The 18,401-nt window shown below is 39.7% G+C and overlaps 2 protein-coding genes across 2 annotated transcripts in view; both read left to right on the top strand.

Annotated features, from left to right (window-relative positions):
* The window catches only part of LOC132230338 (protein mono-ADP-ribosyltransferase PARP14-like), a 249,519-nt gene that overhangs the window by 219,353 nt on the left and 11,765 nt on the right, over positions 1-18,401 (top strand). The window lies entirely within an intron of this gene.
* Positions 1-18,401, top strand: part of LOC132230337 (protein mono-ADP-ribosyltransferase PARP14-like) — a 157,323-nt gene that overhangs the window by 131,500 nt on the left and 7,422 nt on the right. Inside the window, exons 8-14 of the mRNA XM_059687656.1 lie at positions 683-904; positions 4,697-4,775; positions 10,003-10,152; positions 10,492-10,554; positions 10,890-11,057; positions 14,004-14,207; positions 17,420-18,019. Of these exons, the coding sequence (XP_059543639.1) occupies positions 683-904; positions 4,697-4,775; positions 10,003-10,152; positions 10,492-10,554; positions 10,890-11,057; positions 14,004-14,207; positions 17,420-18,019 (1,486 nt within the window). The remainder of the gene's footprint in view (positions 1-682; positions 905-4,696; positions 4,776-10,002; positions 10,153-10,491; positions 10,555-10,889; positions 11,058-14,003; positions 14,208-17,419; positions 18,020-18,401) is intronic.

Genomic DNA, 18,401 nt, shown 5'->3' with positions numbered 1-18,401 from the left:
TGGTTACCCCTTTGTTCTCTTTTTAATTATTGTACCCTGTTTCTCTTCTGCAGTAACATCACATTCATGGCAGGTTCCATTATTATGACCCTTTCTTTTAGTGTTGCTGACTGCTCCTGAAGACTAGTTATTGAAGATAGGGAAGAGTTATTGAAGAAAGCACGTCTTTTTAAAAAAATTGATTTCAGAGAGGAAGGGAGAGGGAGAGAGAGATAGAAACATCAATAAGAGAGAATCATTGATTGGCTGCCTCCTGCACGACCTTCTACTGGGGATCGAGCCTACAATCCAGGCATGTGCCTTGACCAAGAATGGAACCATGACCTCCTGTTTCATAGGTCGATGCTCAACCACTGAGCCACACTGGCCAGGCTAAGATAAAATATCTTTAGTGAGGAAGGCAAGGTGAGGGTATGAAGAATGGAAGAGCATGAAGGATTAAAAGAGTAGTTGCTTTGATTCTTTCCTTCATTGCTAAGTGCTTGTGAGTCTTTTTGAAGGGTTTCTTACATTCTCTTTTCCTTTTCCTGTATTTTTCTTTCCCTTCTGACTGCCCTTAGCCTGCCTTTTGTTGAAAGCAAAAAGGAGTAGACAGAGATCACAAAGTTGCTAAATTATTTTTTTTTTTCCTAACTCCCATTTCTAGGCAAAAATGTATAAGAATGTGCTTTGTACTTTTCAGATCATGCAAGACATAATCAGAAAATGTTTGGAAATGACTGAGAACTTGTCCTTAAACTCAATTGCGTTTCCAGCCATAGGAACAGGCAATTTGGGGTTTCCTAAGACTGTTTTTGCTGAATTGATCATTTCGGAAGTGTTCAAATTTAGTAGCAACAGTCAACCAACAGCTTTACAAGAGGTTTGCTTTCTGCTGCACCCGAGTGATCACGGGAATATTCAGGTACAGCTTCACTCATTTCTGGTTATTTTGTCAACTGAGCCCTAATGGTATCCAATGTCTTCTTGGTCTAACGGGTTGTTTCTTCCATGTATTTCCCATGCAGGAAAGTAAAAGAGCACTGTAGACTAGTTGAAGCATGGGAATTTTCAAGCAAAATTATGTATATAGAAAAAATTAGATTCTTATTTAGGAAAACTTCAAACATGTACAAAGATCAACAAAATAGTATAATAAACTCCTTTATAACCATCACTCATCTTCACAATTATCAACCTATGGCTAATATGTTTTATGTCTATCTCATTTATTGCCCTTTTCCCCATACTATTTTTAAAATTATTTATTTTTAATGGTCACCTGAGAATGTTTTTATTGATTTTTGTTTTTAGAGAGAGAGGAAGGAAGAAAGAGAGAGGAAGAGAGAGAGAGAGAGAGTGAGAGAGAGAGAGAGAGATTGATGTGAGAAACATCGCACACACACTTACTAAATTAAACCTGAAACCTAGGTATGTGCCCAACCCACAACCTTCTGGTGTATGCGAAGACACTACAACCAACTAAACCACTTTTCCAGGGCCCCCTATTATTTTGAAGCAAATCCGGATATACATTTTACCCATAAACAAGTCAGTATTTATTTTAGACATTGGAATTTAAAAAGTAACAACACCATGGCCCTGGCAGGTGTGGCTCAATTGGTTGAGCATTGTCCCATGCACTGAGAGGTCGCAGGTTCAATTCCCAGTCAACGCATATGCCTCAGTTGCAGGCTCGATCTCTTTTAGGGGGCATGTAGGAGACAGTCAATCAATGTTTCTCTCTCAGTGCTGTTTCACTTATCTCTCTCAAGTCAATAAAAACACCATTTTTTTTAAACAAAGAAACGTTTCCCTTCACTTAAAAAAAAGTAACAATACCACAATATTCTTTCATACGTAAAATAAATTGACAATCATTCCTTTATTTCATCAATTATCAAGTCAATGTTCAAATTTACAACTGTCACATAAATGTTTTGTTTTTACAGCTTGTTTGTTTGTATCAGAATCCAAACAAAGCCTATATATTGCAGTTGAGTTGATATATTCCTTAAGCTTCTTTTAATCTATAGTTTTTTCTTCCATATGAACACAGACATTTTTATCTATAATAATAAAAGCATAATATGCTAATTAGACTGGACAGCCGAACAACCTTGCGGACATCATTCTGCACGTCCTTCCAGATGAGGCTGTGGTGGTGGGGGCCAAGGCAGAGACGGATATGGGCAATCAGGCAGGCAGGTGAGCAGTTCAGAGTGATGCGACACGCAGGCGGGTGGTTAAGGGAGATTAGGAAGGCAGGCAGTTGAGCTAATAGGGGTGATCAGGCAGGCACATGAGCAGTTAGCAGTGATCAGGCAGGCAGGCAGAGTGGTTAGGAGCGATCAGGTAGGAAGGCAGGCAAGCAGTTAGGAGCCAGCAATCCTGGATTGAGAGAGGGATGTCCGACTGCTGGTTTAGGCCTGATCCGGCTGGCAGTTGGACATCCCCCAAGGGGTCCCAGATTTTGAGAGGGTGCAGGTTGGGCTAAGGAACACCCCACCCATGCACTAATTCCATGCAATGGGCCTCTAGTACATATAATAAAAGCACAGTTGTGGTCCTATAAATAGGAGATTGTCAGGATGAAATACAACTGCAGGATATGGTAAGAATGAACTCAGCACATACCCCCTGGAATAGGAGATTTGGTACCAGAACTCATAGAGAGTCCATCGACCAGATCACATTTACTGAACTTCAGCTATGGGTGAGCCGCTGGACTCTACATTATGGGAGAACAAGAGGCATTTAATAAGAGACCATTATCCCTGCCTCCAAGTCCTTAGAGTCCAGTAGAGTAAATGAGATTAAATGTTTGAAAACTTCCATGGTAGTGCAAGAATTAAATGAACAAATCAAGGCTAGCAACCCAGCAGATGTCCATGAATCATTGGACCATTTGAATTTTTATGTCATTCATTTTTTCCTGAATCGAATACTACCTTTACGTTCTTACGAAGCTAACAATTCTAATCTAAATTTTATTCAGACAACCAAACCACCTGACCAAGATAGTATGGTCCATTTAGTTGGCCTGAATAACTATAGTAATTTCTAGTCAATAAGTGCTTTTTGAACAACCCCTCTATGATCTGCGTTATACAAGGTGATGTGGATCATGGGATAGGTATGTAGCACATACTTCCCCTCCTGTACATCATAATTATTCTGGGAGCTAAGATTTACACACATACAATGAACTAAATTAGAGAGAAAGTGCTGAGCATTTTTGAATCGGTGAATAGGGGAGCGACTCCTATGACATGGACCTGAACCTTCAAATTTCATTATTGCTGTGTAACCCCAGACCCTGTTTCCTTTCCTAAAGGCTCAGGTTCCTCTGCAAGTATTCAGGAGGAGGATTAGTCTCTGCAGACACCTTTACTGCCACTGGAAATAGTATTGATCGTCTGTACATGGCTGTGACACTTTTTCCCTTAATTCTTTTGAAGACAGTTAAACTTTAGTTATATTTGCACACAAAAACAACAACAAAACTTATTGAGATGTTTAGAGGTAACAGAGGTTGCAAAACAGGACCCCATGGTATGAACATGGCCTCTAGATATGCTTATTTTGGTCTAGTTTTAAAAATTTTTGAATCAGTTGCTAATATTTTAAAATCAAGCATTTCACATAATACTCCAGATGTCCACTGTGACCTAAAATTTCAAACATTTGGACACATTGGGTATGGGTTTCTGTCTGAACAGTTTGCTGTGGCTGAATGGCAGGTGCTGTATAGTCCTCCAGAGTCACATTCTTCACCTTTACACTTGTAGCTTCCTGCCTGGGCTCTGGAGGTCTAAGAGTCTGACACCCTCAGTCTATAATCTGTTCCAGTCCTTTTCCTTTATTGCATCAGCCTTTTAGCCAAGATGTTACTTGGTACTTTTTGTTTTTTACCAACAAAATTCTCTGTTGCTTGTTTTACAAAATAGTGATGATTTTGGAGTGTCACTACCAGGCAAAGAAATGGAACTCGTAAGTTCATTAAACCTAAAATACAGTCTCTCGCTCCAAAATGCACTACTCCACTAGCCATTCCTCTTTTGGTACAATTAAGAAGTTAAAAACTGAAGTATCTGTGTTCTTGTAATCGTCTTTCTCTTAACACTATATTTTTAACAACTGGCAACTTACTTGCTCTTACCGAATATGAAAGAAATACATATTCATTGTAGAAACTTTGAACAATGCAAAATGCATAAATTATTTTAGTCATATTTCATTCTAGTGTTCTTCTATATATATGTACTTTGCAAAGTGGTGTCATAATAATATAATTAAAGTTAACCTTTCATTTAATAGTGTAAAGTGAATATTTCCCTATTCCATTAACTACTCTTTGAAAATGCAATTCCTAATGGCAGCTAAATATTTTAACACAGGGATATACTAAAATGTATTTAACCATTTCCCTATTGGATTTTAAACTATTGTATTTTCTTCTTGATTTTAATAAAAAGCACTTTAATCAATATTTTTGTATTTATATCTTTGTTCCCATTTTTATAATTTTCATTGGATGCATTTGTAGAAATAATATATGTATTTTTATGACTTTAAAAATATATAATGATAATAACAATACTCTGAGAATTGTTCTCTCATCAGTATTTGTGCATGCATGATCATAAACTGTGATGAACCAAATTTGTCTATCTACTAAGGATTGTAGTAATCAAAACTGTCTTTGTGTTTCCAGGCATTTTCAGATGAATTTGACAAAATAGCTAATGGAAATTTCATCAGTGACAAAATTGCCAAGACTCAGAATACACAAGGTTCAGTAAAGATATAATTTCATATTTCCTAAATTTATTTCATTCTTATTTTGTTGTTCTTTTCAGGTGTTCAGAAAAAATATTAAATTAAGAAATTATTTCTAGTTATTTAATGAATACTTAATGATCAGTGAAAGATGGCAGTGATGATTTTTTAAAATAATTTTAATTAAAGCTTTATTGTTCAGATTATTATAGTTGTTCCTCTTTTTCCCCCCATAGCTCCCCTTCACCCAGTTCCCACCCCACCTTCTGCCCATACCCCTGCCACTGTCCTCATCCATAGGTGTATGATTTTTGTTCAGTCTCTTCCCGCATCCCCCCTCCCCTTCCCCCCTGAGAATTGTCAGTCCACTCCCTTTCTATGTCCTTGATTCTATTATATTCACCAGTTTATTCTGTTCATCAAATTATTTATCTTCTTAAAGGATACCTTTCAGCATTTCATGTAATACTGGTTTGGTGTTGATGAACTCCTTTAGCCATTTCTTATCTGTGAAGCTATTTATCTGCCCTTCAATTCTGAATGATAGTTTTGCTGGATAAAGTAATCTTGGTTGTAGGTTCATGCTATTCATCATTTTGAATATTTCTTGCCACTCCCTTCTGGCCTGCATAGTTTCTGTTGAGAAATCAGCTGACAGTCGTAAGGGTACTCCCTTGTAGGTAACTAACTGTTATTCTCTTGCTGCTTTTAAGATTTTCTCATTGTCTTTTGCCCTTGGAAGTTTAATTATGATGTGTCTTGGTGTGGTCCTCTTTGGATTCCTTTTGTTTAGGTTTCTCTGCACATCCTGGACTTGTAAGTCTATTTCTTTCTCCAGGTAGGGAAAGTTTTCTGTCATTATTTCTTCAAATAGGTTTTCAATATCTTGCTCTCTCTCTTCTTCTGGCACCCCTATAATTCAGATGTTGGTACTCTTGAAGTCCCAGAGACTTTTTACACTATCTTCATATTTTTGGATTCTTTTTTCTTTTTGTTTTTCCTGTTGGGTGTTTTTTGCTTCTTCGTATTTCAGATCTTTGACTTGATTCTTGCGATCCTCTAGTCTGCTGTTTGAATTCTGTATAATATTCTTTATTTCAGTCAGTGTATGCTTAATTTCTAGTTGGTCCTTTTTCATAACCTCGAGAGTCTCACTAAATTTATTGGTGGTTTCTGGAAACTTGTTGAAAAACCTTATAACCGTGGTTTTGAACTCTATATCCAGTAGTTTGCTTTCCTCCATTTCTGTCATTTGTGATCTGTTTCTTTGTCTCTGCATTTTGGCTGCTTCCCTGTGTTGGTAGAGTGGCTTTGTGTGCTAAGTGTCCTATAGGGCCCAGTGGCTCAGCCTCCCCAATTACCTGAGGTGGACACTCTTAGTGCCCCCCTTTGTGGGCTGTGTGCACAGTCTTTTTGTAGTTAAGCCTTGATTGTTGTAGGTATCACTGGGAAGAATTGACCTCCAGGCCAAATGGCAGTGAGAATCAGCTGTGTCTGCAGTGGGAGAACTTCTGTGCAGAAGACACCCTTCTGGGGCAAGACTTGCTTCAGTGGGGCTTTGGTGCTCACTGAGTCTGCCCTTCGAGTGTGTCCCTTATGGATCTGAGGAGTTGTAATCTGGATGATCCACTCTGACCACTGGGTATACTGGCTCTTGGATCTCTAAGGAGGTGCTAATTTAGCCGCTTCCTGAGGCTACCCAGCAGGAGCTACAAAGAGATCTGCAGATTCCTCTTCTTTGTTTGGGTTTTGGAGGTGCCTAGATGAGGCCCAGCTGTGAAGCAATGCAAGCTGTTGTGGGGCTTGGGCCTTCTTTTTGGATGTTCTGGGTCTCTCTGACCCAGTTGCAGTTAGTTAGGTAATTTTAGATTGCAAAGGGCCAGGGCATACATATGTAAGATCCTCTGCACAAAGCTTAGGTGGGGTGTGGTCTCAGGGAATCAACAGGGTGGAGCAAACAGCTATGGCTGATCCTCAGCCCGGCCCTAAGAGGACCCAGGTCTCACTGTTCCACAGTAATTGCTGCAAGCACCCCTGAGAGAAAGCTGCCCTCGAGTTCTGCCCAATGCCAGACAGTCCTGTTTCTCCCCATTTGAGTCTAGGTCCCCAGAGACTCGCCCGGAACTGGAGTTCAGAGCAGGCAGGAGCTCGTGTCTCCCTCCCTATTGAAAAAGACAGCCCTGTCCTCAACTGTCAGCCCTTTCCACGTGCGCCTCCGTACCTCTGCACTTTACTTCCACGCTGCACCTCCTCTGAGTCTCAGTGTGCTTTTCTCTTTCCTTCTAGTTGTAGAATTTCCACTCAGCCATCCTTCCTGTGCTTCTGGATGATGTCCGTTTTGTCTTTTAGTTGTTTTTTTGAAGTGGTTGTGCGAGGCAGCAATTTCTGGTGTTTACCTATGCCACCATCTTGGTTTTTCTCCTAATTTCCTTCTTGATGTTGCAGTTAATTTGGCAGTGATGATTTTTATGAAAAAAATCTATTTGTGAGAAAGGAGATATTAAATCATATTCCCTACACCCGGGCATGCAAGACACTGGCCACGATTGTGCAATCTTTAGTGGAAGATTAAGCAATCCAAGTTAGATAATTGGTACAGAGGAATTTAAGTAGTGATGAGGTTAGTATTTCCTAAGGATGATGTGACCTGTGTTTTTGGAAATAGACATATTTAAAGAGACAATACCAACCAAATGCTGCTTCTCTGTCAAATTTGCTGTTACATGTTTGGCTTTATCCTATTTGAAGTTTTCTGATGCTTCTTGAATCTCAATATGTATGTCCTCCATCAAACTTGGGAATTTTTCAGTAATTTATTCAAATAGTTTTTCTGCACTTGTCTCTCATCTCCTCTGGGAGCTCCAATAACATGAATGTTAGACCTTTTGATAGTGTCCTACCAGTCCCTGAGGATCTGTTCTTTTTTTCCTTTTAATCTTTTTTTCTCTGTTTTTCAGATTGGGTATTTTTTATTGATCTGCATCCAAGTTCACGGATTCATTTCTCTGTGTACTGTTGAACCTATCCAATGTGTTTTTAAAATGTCAGATATTGTATTTATAAGTGCTAAAATGTCCATTTGATTCTTAATATATAATTCCTATTTCTCTGCAGAGACACCTATTTTTCCACTCATTTCAAATCATTTCCATTCATTCAAATATATTTAGTTTGACTTCAGGGAGCATATTTATAGTAGACACTTTAAAGTCTTTGATAATTCCAACGTCTGGATCATCTTGACAGAAGCATTTATATTGAGTATCTTTACCCTTAAGACCTGCTCACAGGTCTTTGTATGACAAGAGTTTGGGATAATAGACTGGTTATTTTCATTATTATGTTGTGACACTTGGGTCTTGTTAAAAATCTCCTGGGAAATGGTAATTGTTTTAGCAGGCAGTCAGTCAGTTAAGTTCATCCTAACAGTCCTGTCTCACCTTCTATGGGAAGCATTCCTATGTCACTTCAGTTCTCAGAGCCTTTGCTGTGCTGCTTGGGACGGCTCCCCCATGTGCAGCTCCAGGGTGGGCTTAGGATTTATTCCCGTTTGTCACAGAACTGGGGCCCACCTTCTCCAGCTATCTCCTCAGCAGAACTCCCCTCACACTCTTGGCTTGCAGGAGCCCATATTTGAGGCCTCTCGCCAGAGAGACAATGTTCTCTTGGAGTTTAAGTTGCCTGTTCTGTTGCTGCATAACTTTGTGTGATCAGGGTTGTCCTCAGGCAAAGCGGGGAGAGAGAAGAAAGAGAGAAAAATAACAGGTATTTCCCACACACAGCCATGTACACTTTTCACACCACAAGGGCCCTTTCCCTGGATCTTCTGGATAGAAATACGGAACTCTAAGAGCTTTAACTCCCTGAGGGGCCACTATGGAGTTCTGCAACTGCGGTCACCTTGGGGGTAGGGCCTGGATTAAAAAAAACAAATCTGGGACTTGTATGCATGCATATAAGCATAAGGATGGATACAGACAACAGCGGGTGAGGGTGAGGGCAGGCCTGGGGGGGGTGTATAATGAGGGGATAAGATCACTTTGTAATACCTTAATTAGTAAAAAATGTATATAATGTAAAAATAAAAGAATATCAGGATAAAAAATATTTAACTCAAAAAGAAATATTAAGTATATGTCCACATACATTTTTCCCGTGGAAGCTGTTCCAATTTCTAAATAAAGCTCAATTGAATCTCAAAAATATTATGGAAAATAAGGAAGATCCCTGCCATACTCTTCAGCTCACAGTGCCCTCTCTTCTCAATCCTCTGGTCACAAAGACAGTGATCCTCTAAGAGTTTTCTACCTGTGCTGTTTGTGCAGTTCCACAAGTAGGGCCACCCTTGGGTCAAAGCTGGGAGAGAAAAGAGGAAAATTACAAAACTCCTCTCTTTACAGGTTGCCTCTTCAGGTTTTGACTCCTCTTCCCAGTCTGCCTACTGTTGCTTACTTTTCAGTCCTCACTTAGTAGATATTGTATTTGTCCCTTGTTTTAGCTGTAATCAGTTGGGGAGAGGTTCTCATGGGTTGACTTCACCTTGGCCAGCACCAGAAGCACACATTTGATATGTTTTATCTAAATATGTAAATGGCTGACTGTCTGACTGGTAGCTATGATGTGCAATGACCACTAGGGGACAGACGCTCAATTCAGGAGCTGCTGAGCTGCCTTGACTTGACAGTGCTGGCTCTCAGGTGATACACCTGGGAACCAGAGACAAGGGAGCCCGAAATCGGGGTGTGCCCCCTGAGAACTGCCCTCTCAAAATCCGGGACCCCTTGGTGGATGTGGGAGAGCTGGTTTTGGCCCAATCCCTGCAGGCCAGTCTGAGAGACCCCACCTACCGGAGGGATCCCGCTCACTCCGCAGATGCCCTTTAAGTCACAGTGCTGCCCAAGGTGTGGTCAACCTGTAAGGGACCTCAGGAGGTTGGCTCCAGGGTATGCCTGGCCCATCTCGCCCAGTCCCACCCGCCAGCCACCTTCTAATTAATTTCCTTTCAATGTGCATGAATCCGTGCACCAGGGCACTAGTATTTTATAATGCTTTTTTCAGAAACAGACCATCCTTGAGGCTAAGGGTCAGTCTCAGGACCATAGTAAAGGCCAGAGATACAGGGTTTGGTGTGGAGACGGAGAGAAGTACTGTATGGGAGGGCCACATGTGAGGAGCATGAGACTGAAGTAATTCTTGCTACTGTTAACTTGATTATTAACTCCATTTCTTTTTTCTTTTCAGGTTTGTATGGGATTGTTACCAGCCCTGCTTCAGGAGTGCACGAAATGAAAATTGGCTCCATCATCTTCCAGGTGGCCACTGGAGATATTGCTAAAGAAGCAGCAGATGTGATTGTGAATTCAACAACAAAGACATTTGATCACAAAGCAGGTACTTTACTTGTAGAACTTTTGAAACAGTAATGGTCACAGTAGATCCCTTGAAGGAGGGTTTCTATAACGAAACTATTCTGCAGTTGCTATAGCCAAACTGGTTTCTCCAACTTTGGCTTAGTAATACGAATTAATAATTTTAAAATTATTTTGACATGGTTTCCTATAATTGGTAACAGTTATTTCCTGAATTTTCCTTTTTTTGATCAAAAATGCTCAGGTTGTAAGATTCCTTTAATAATGGGGAAAACCTTTAGATAATGAGGCAATCATTGTGATCATAGTGCACTGTATTTATTTTTTATTCATGTGTAAATATGTTGATGTTCTCATGTAGGGGTCTCCAAAGCAATTTTGGAAAAGGCTGGACAAAATGTGGAAATAGAATGTTCTCGCCTCGGTAAGGCACAATGCTGTTTTTCAGTCGTAAAGTATAAGTGGAAGGCTGAATGTGGGAGGCTGTGGAGAGGGAGACAACATATTAATCTTAAAATCATACATTTTACTAAAGAAATCCACTCATAGAGAATTAGAAATGAAGAGGAGTGAAAAATGAGATCATGGTTAAAAAGAGAAGGAAAGCGAGACAGATTCATCAGAGGTAGTATTTCAGGAGTCTCTTATTGGTAGTATTTCAAGAGCCTCTTATTTCACAAAGCGGACATTTTGCTTTGTAAACAATCAGAGAGTAGGTTCAGCATCTGATTTTGCATCTTTTTGTTTTGTGTTTCTTAGCTCAACAGCACAACAATGGTTATATAATTACTGACGGTGGATCTCTGAAGTGCAAGAATATTATTCATGTCCTTGGTGGAGCTGATGTCAAGAGATCAGTTACCTGTGTTTTGCAAGAGTGTGAAAAATGGAATCACTCGACCATTTGCCTCCCAGCCATTGGGACAGGTTGGTAGCCTCTCAAGGCTAAATTCTTAGGTGTCCCTTTTCCTTTTGACTTCCTGCTGACTTGAATGTAGTTGATGCTGAGTCTGAGTAAGGGCAGCATCATCACCCCAAGGCAGTCACTGAGGGAATGAGCAAGACATCTGCTCTCTAATATGGTAGGAAAGAGAGAGAAAGGGAAAGGAGCAAAGAGAAAGAATGGCCATCCCCCTTCTCTTTTCACCGCTTCCTTTCTCTTTTTCCATCTCTTCTATATCCCACATTATTTAGTACTTAACCTTCCCCTCCATCCCCTCTCCATGGAGAACATCAGTGCATCGCCTCTCATCTCCCTGTAACTGACTACCAGATGAGCATTGCCAAGCCTTTTCTCTCAGCTCTTGAGCAGTGGCTGTGCAGGTTGGCCTTAGGGCATCTCTGCACAGAAACCTTTCAATCACCTTAACCGAGTGGGTTCTAATGGGTCAGAAACTCAAATCACCACCTCTCTCTTCTCAGCCTACTTGCCTCTTTCAAGTTTCTTGTTTTCCTCTAACTATATAATGATTGTGTGATTGATTCTCCATATAACAAGATGTGCTTTGGGTTTATCTTTACTAAGGTTATACTCTTTGAGCTCTTTTCCCAGGAATTTGAGTTCTATGCATAGATTAGAAATTTTTGCACGGTCTCCCTTAAGAGAGCTGGTCAGGGGAGGAAAATTCCCTCAGGCTTGAAGTGGAATGGAGCTGACCTGTTCCAGAGAGGGACCACTCGGCCCTGGATTGATCATTCCATTGCTCAGAAATCTAAGTTTGAATGTCTGCACTGGCCTGGTAGGCCCTCCAGAAGTTTAGCCTCAATAAACTTCTCCATCCTTGTCAACTTCTGAACCTGCAAGTTAGCTGGTTCTCCTTGCTTATCTTCTTTACCTATCTCCATCACTACCTGAGCTGGTCCTTAGACTAATGGATGGGGACACTTTCTCCCTTAGTGGTGTTTATGAGTTGAGTTTGACTGGGAGGGATGTAGACAGCTTCTGGCCATAAAGGAAGCCCTCTACCTAGTACCTACAGATATTTGCCCTCAGGGAGACAATGGGTGGTCAGTGATTCCTGAAAGCACCTCAAGTTCAATGAAAACTCCAAACGCAATTCATTGTCTTCTCTCCCAAAAAACTTACTTCCTGTTATATCCCTGATTATATCACTTTCTATATAGAATCCTTGACTCTACTCTCTTTATCACTCCCATATTTATTAGTTTATTAATTAGTTTGATTAAATGTTTTCTAAGTGACTGCCATGTGCCAGGCACCGTGCTGAGGCCTGGAGGACAGAAAGATGACTAAGGAAAGGATTCATTCCACAAGAACCACCTAGCTCATTGTGAGACAGACATGTAAACAAACAACCGCAGTACTGTGTGCCCATGATATACACATGAATGTGTGTGGGTGGCAAAAGAAGGTACATGAGGTCAGGTACACAGAGCAGGTATACGGGCAGTTGGTCCCTAGGTACTCTTGACTTTATTTTCTAAATATCTCCTTGCTCTGGTCCCCTTTTTATTTAGCTCTTGTCTTTGCCTAACCTTTTATTATAGCCTCTATCTAGACGTGGGCTCTCTGCTCCAGTGCCTTCTATACCCCCACCACTGGCATGGTAGCCCTCCAGACTTACTTTTCTCAAAAACAGATCTATTTCTCTGAGCACACCAGGTGAGGTTGCATATATCAAACCCCTATGACACAGTTCTAGGCTTTCCTTCAGTTTTCCTTACTTCACCTATTGAACACCATTTGTCTTTACATATTATATGCATTGTGTCCTAAGTGCCTAGATGAGCATCTAATTTTTTATGGGACACATTAAATATTTGTTGAAAGTGAGTGACTATATCTTAACACTCCTATTTAAATTCTTCCAAATATCATGAGATAACCACAGCTTTGCAAAGGAGAATTTCCCTCTTTACCTGCTCATCTAATTAAAAACAAAAGCAAAAAACCTGAACAAACCTTCTTGGTTAGTTTTATGTGGGGTTTGTCTACATTGCCACAATCGTCTACAGAGCCAAGTCACAGAGGCCTACTCTTATTTCTGCAGTAATGGTGGGCACCATCGATGGGGATAAACCTAGTGGGCCCTTAGTCTATCACGCCAGGTTTGTCAGGGGACTTCTACATTATTAACTGCTCTTCCTCCACCCAGTGTGACAGCTGCTGTTCAGATGGGACTGCTTCCATGGTTTTTCATGAGAATTTTCAAGGAACTTGCCATGATCTTACCAACGCAGTAAGCTGGAGGAAAAAAGTATGGAGCATGCTTAATTAGGAGAGGACCTGCTCAGGTGGCAACCTTAAATACTGCTAGTCAGCTAAAATCTCACCAAGTGTGGGAAGAAAGACTTTCTGGAGGTTCAACATAACTTGTATGTAAAAAAGTATATATAATAACAAAAGCTTAGAGCTCTAGGCGTCTTACTAAATTATCTTAGCATAAATCACGTCCCCAAAGAAAAAGGATACAATGTAAAGTCAATTGATGATTAAGCAACACAAAAATTGTTGTCTTTAAAGAGCATGATAATTCAATATGTATTAGTATCTTTTACTTTGGATGTTTTGAGAACACTAGTGAGCCAAGAAAGATTAACTGTGCTTGGTAACACAGAGAAACACAATGAGCTGGACTCCGCTAAATAGAGCAAATATGAACATCAGACATCAAAAGTTAGATTTCCTTTTTTCATTGTTGTGCTGTTGGCGTCTTTACATCCTGGAACAAGAACTCTCCACTGCATCTAGGGATTCAAAAGTGTTTGCTGATGGATTGTTAGAAAAGTACATGGAGGTGAAAAATTTGGGGTGTGTGGATGCATTCTCTGAGAATTGGAATCCCTAATTTATTCCTCAGCCTTCTCCAATTGTGTCTTTATTTTTCTAGTCATTTTTATTTGCCTTTCTAGGACGTGCTCAACAAGACACAGATAAGGTTGCTGAAGCCATAATGGATGCCATTGAAGAATTTATCCTGAAAGGACTTGTCCGGTCTGTGAAAAAAGTTAAAGTTGTTATCTTTCAGCCTCAAGTAATGGATGTTTTTTGTGCCAACATGAAAAAAAGAGAAGGCTCTCAGGCTCCCTCACAGTCTATAATGTCTAAAATTGCATGTGAGTTGTTGATTTTTATGAAATGCATGTTCCTAATATTGAGGTCATATGAGAAATAGCTAAAATTGTACATTATTTTTTGTGGTCATTTATTAGCTTCCCCTGGTTTTATTGATATATGTCACTGTTTAAGGTGTACTGCATAATGGTTTGACTTTACATATGTTCCTGCAATATGTTTAGTTAGTTTCCATCATCTCATACATGTCTTAAACAGAGAAAGCAAAATGATTTTATTTCCTTGTGATGAGAACTCTTAGAATTAACAGCTTTCATATATATCATACAGGTGTGTTAACTATAGTCATCATGCTGTACATTATATCCTTGGTCATTATTTATCTTGTAACTGGAGGTTTGTACATTTGACCTCTCTTTTCAATTTCCCCTTCCCCCAATCCACCTATGGTAACCACAAATGTGATCTCTTTTTTCTATGAGTGTGAGTTGTTTTTTTAGCTTTTTTAGTGAGATTTTTAACAAAACATATTTTTTTGATTTCAGAGAGGAAGGGAGAGGGAGAGAGAGAGAGAGAGAAAGAGAGAGAGAGAAACAGCCATGATTAGAGAGAATCATGGATCGGCTGCCTCCTGCATGCCTCCTACTGGGTTTGAGCCCACAACCCGGGCATGTGCCCTTGACCAGAATTGAACCCAGAACCCTTGGGTCCTCAGGCGGATGATCCATTCACTGAGCCAATCAGGAAAGGGCTGTAAGTGATATCTAATGGTATTTGTCTTTTTCTGTCTGCCTTGAATCGGCTAATCTTTAATGAAGTATCAGAAAGAAAAATTAAGAAAGCAATCCCATTTACAATTGTATCAAAAAGAAAAAAATATGTATGAATAAATTTAACCAAGAAGGTGAAACTGATAGACACTGATATAAGAAATTGAAGAAGACAAAATAAATGCGAAGATATTATGTGCTCACATATCATAAGAATTAACATTGTTAAACTATCCATTCTTCCTAAAGCAATCTACAGATTCAGTGCAATCCCTATGAAAATTCCAATGGAATTTTCTCAGAAATACAACAAACAATTGTAAAGTTTGTATGGAGCCACAAAAGACCCCAAATAGCAAAAGCAATTTGAGAAAGAATAAAAAAGGTAAAGGCATCAAAATTCCTGATTTGAAAGTATATTACAGAGCTACAGTAATCAAAACGGTAGGGTATTAGTGTAAAAACAGAAGCATAGATCAATGGAAGAGAATAGAGAGCCCAGAAAGAAACCCATGCATATATGGTCAATTAATTGATAACAAAAGAGCCAAGAATATACAATAGGGGAAGGGTAGTTTCTTTAATAAATAGTGTTCGGCACCTACTTCAGTAGCACATATCTATATAAATAAAAGTCTAAGTGACCGTTACGACTGGTCGACTGAATGACTGGTTGACCAGTCACTATGACACGCATTGACCACCACGGGAGATGCTCAGCACAGGAACTGCCCCCTCGTGGTCAGTGCGCTCCCAAGGCCAACCTTCTGCAGTCCCTCCCCAACGGAGGCCGGCCCAGATTGGCCCTGATCAGGACTGGGTGAGAACGTCAGGCCAAGGCACCCCGCCAGTGCATGAATTTGTGCACCGGGCCTCTAGTGCTAAAATAAACGGTGTTGGGAAAGCTGGACAGCCATGCAAAAGAATGAAACTGGCCACTATTTTCCACCATACACAAAAATCCACTCAAAATAGATTAAAGGCTTGAATGTAAGACCTGAAACCATAAAACGTCTAAAGTAAAACATAAGGGGTAAGCTTCTTAACATCAGTCTTGACAATAATTTTTTGGATTTGACACCAAAAACACACACAGCAAAAACAAAAATAAACAAGTGGGGATATATCAAACAAAAAAGCTTTTGTAGAGCAAAGAAAACCATCAATATTTTTCTACTGAATGGGAGAAAATATTTGCAAGTCATATACCTGATTAGGGGTTAATATAAAAAATATATAAAGAACTCATACAACTCAACAGAAAAAACCCAAACAATCCAATTTAAAAATGCACAGAGGATATGAATAGACATAGTTTTCCAAAGACAATATACAAATGGCCAACAGGTACATGAAAAGGTGCTTAGCATCACTAATCATCAGGGAAATGCAAATGAAAATAATAATGAGATATCACTTCACACATATTAGAATGATATTATGGAAAAGTCAAAAAATAAGTGTTGAGAAAAATGTGGAGAAAACGGAATCCTTGTGCACTGGGAATGTAAACTGGTACAGCCACTATGGGAAATAGTAGGAGGTTCCTAAAAAAATTAAAAATATAACTAACACATAATTCAGTAGTTACACTTCTGGGTATTTATCTGAAGGAAATGAAATCATTATCTCTAAAAGATATCTGCTGCCCCATATTTCATTGAAGCAGTATTGAGATAGCCAAGGCAGGGAAACAACAACACTGGCAAAATAAATGGATAAAGATGTGGTATATACAGTAGGTCTATAGTTGTGAGTATGTGAAACTGAGTTTATTCTTGTATAACTACTTATAAATTATTGTATTACTTGAGGCCAGGTGCAGGAATTCATGCACACGTGTAGTCCCTTGGCCTGGCCGGCAATTGGGGCCGTGGGTGTTTGGCTGGTCACGGCAGCTTGGCTGTGGGAGTGCACTGACCCCTGATGGTCAGTGCATGTCATAGCTACGGGCCGGTCATCTGGTTGTAACAGTCGCTTAGGCTTTTATATGTATAGATTTTCCATATGGACAACTGTAAACCTAATTTTGCCTAATCCTGCATAGGTGATGGAATATTATTCAGTCATAAAAAAAGGAAATCCTGTTATTTTTACCAACATGGATGGACCTTGAGGGCATTATGCTAAATGAAATGTCAGACAGAGAAAGACAAATAATGTATAATAAGTCTAACCTGTGGAATCTAAAAAAAACTGAATTCAGATACAGAGAACAGATTAGTGGTTGCCAGAGGTGGGGTGGTGGGAGGTGGGCAAAATGGGTGAAAGTGGTCAAAAGGTACACACTTCCAATTATAAGATTAATATGTCCTACAAATAGGACATACAGCACGGCAACTATAAAAGAAAAAAGAAGGAAAGAAGGTAGGGAGGGAGGAACAAAGCAAAGGAGAAAGAAAGGGAGAAATAGCTAATAGCTAAATATTTTTCTTTTTAAATCCAAAACAATTGTTTCATTCCCTTGTGTTTCTTTTTTTTAGCATTTTTCGACTTCTCAAAGCAACCTTCCTCCAAACCAAAGCCTTTGGTTTTGGAGAAGAAAATGGAATCAGCAATTTTTCAGGTGTGTGGTAAAAATGAAACATCTGTAGAAAATGCCCTCTCCTGCCTACAGAATCTGATGGAAAAGGAACAGAGTCTTTACACCAGTGAAGAGGAATGTATCAAAGACTTTGATGAAAAGGAATATCAGGAATTGAATAAGCTGCAGAAGGACTTGAATATTTTGGTGGAACTGGACCATCAGAAACATTTGATTAAGGTTTCAGGAATTAGCAGAGATGTGGAAAAGGCTAGAAATGCAGTTGAGGAGATGATCAAGACAGTTAGATCAGCCAAAGAGCAGGAATCCATAGCAGATTATATCACTGAGTTTGTAGAATGGCAATATGATGACAATAACACTTATCGTAGTTTTGACAAAATGACCAATATGAAGTTGGAGGAGGCAAGAAAAAAACAGGGAAAAACAGTTGATGTCCAAATTAATAATCAGAACTACACAGTGGACATGAAAACATGCATTGCTACAGATGCAAACGGACACAGTTTACAAATTCAGCGCATTATGAAACCTCAAGGTGAGTCAAACTTTCACGCTTGTTATCCACTATTTTACACTTACTTTGGGCTTAACACTGTTTTGTACGTCTATCAACATTGTAGTCAAGTCGATAGAATTCAAGTAACTCTTATGCACTAAAATAGAAAACTTATGGAATTTACATTAAGGTTGGGAAAATACACCCTGGGGGAGCCCAACATCCTGAGGATGACCATCTTAGTGGTAACATAGCCAAACCTTGCCTTTTTGTAGTTCACAAGCTTCCTAGAGCCAGTTCTTCTGGGAGGTAATGGCTGCTTCAGTCCAGAGAAGGACAGCCATGAGCTTTAAAGAAATGTGGCCCAAGGTTTTATTTAGAACAAAAAGAAGAAGACAGCCTGCTCAGAAAGTGGGCATTT

This window comes from Myotis daubentonii, chromosome 3 (assembly GCF_963259705.1).
Source record: "Myotis daubentonii chromosome 3, mMyoDau2.1, whole genome shotgun sequence".
Taxonomy (NCBI): domain Eukaryota; kingdom Metazoa; phylum Chordata; class Mammalia; order Chiroptera; family Vespertilionidae; genus Myotis; species Myotis daubentonii.
Note: the sequence above shows the minus strand (reverse complement) of the source record. Positions and strands in the feature narration are given on the sequence as shown.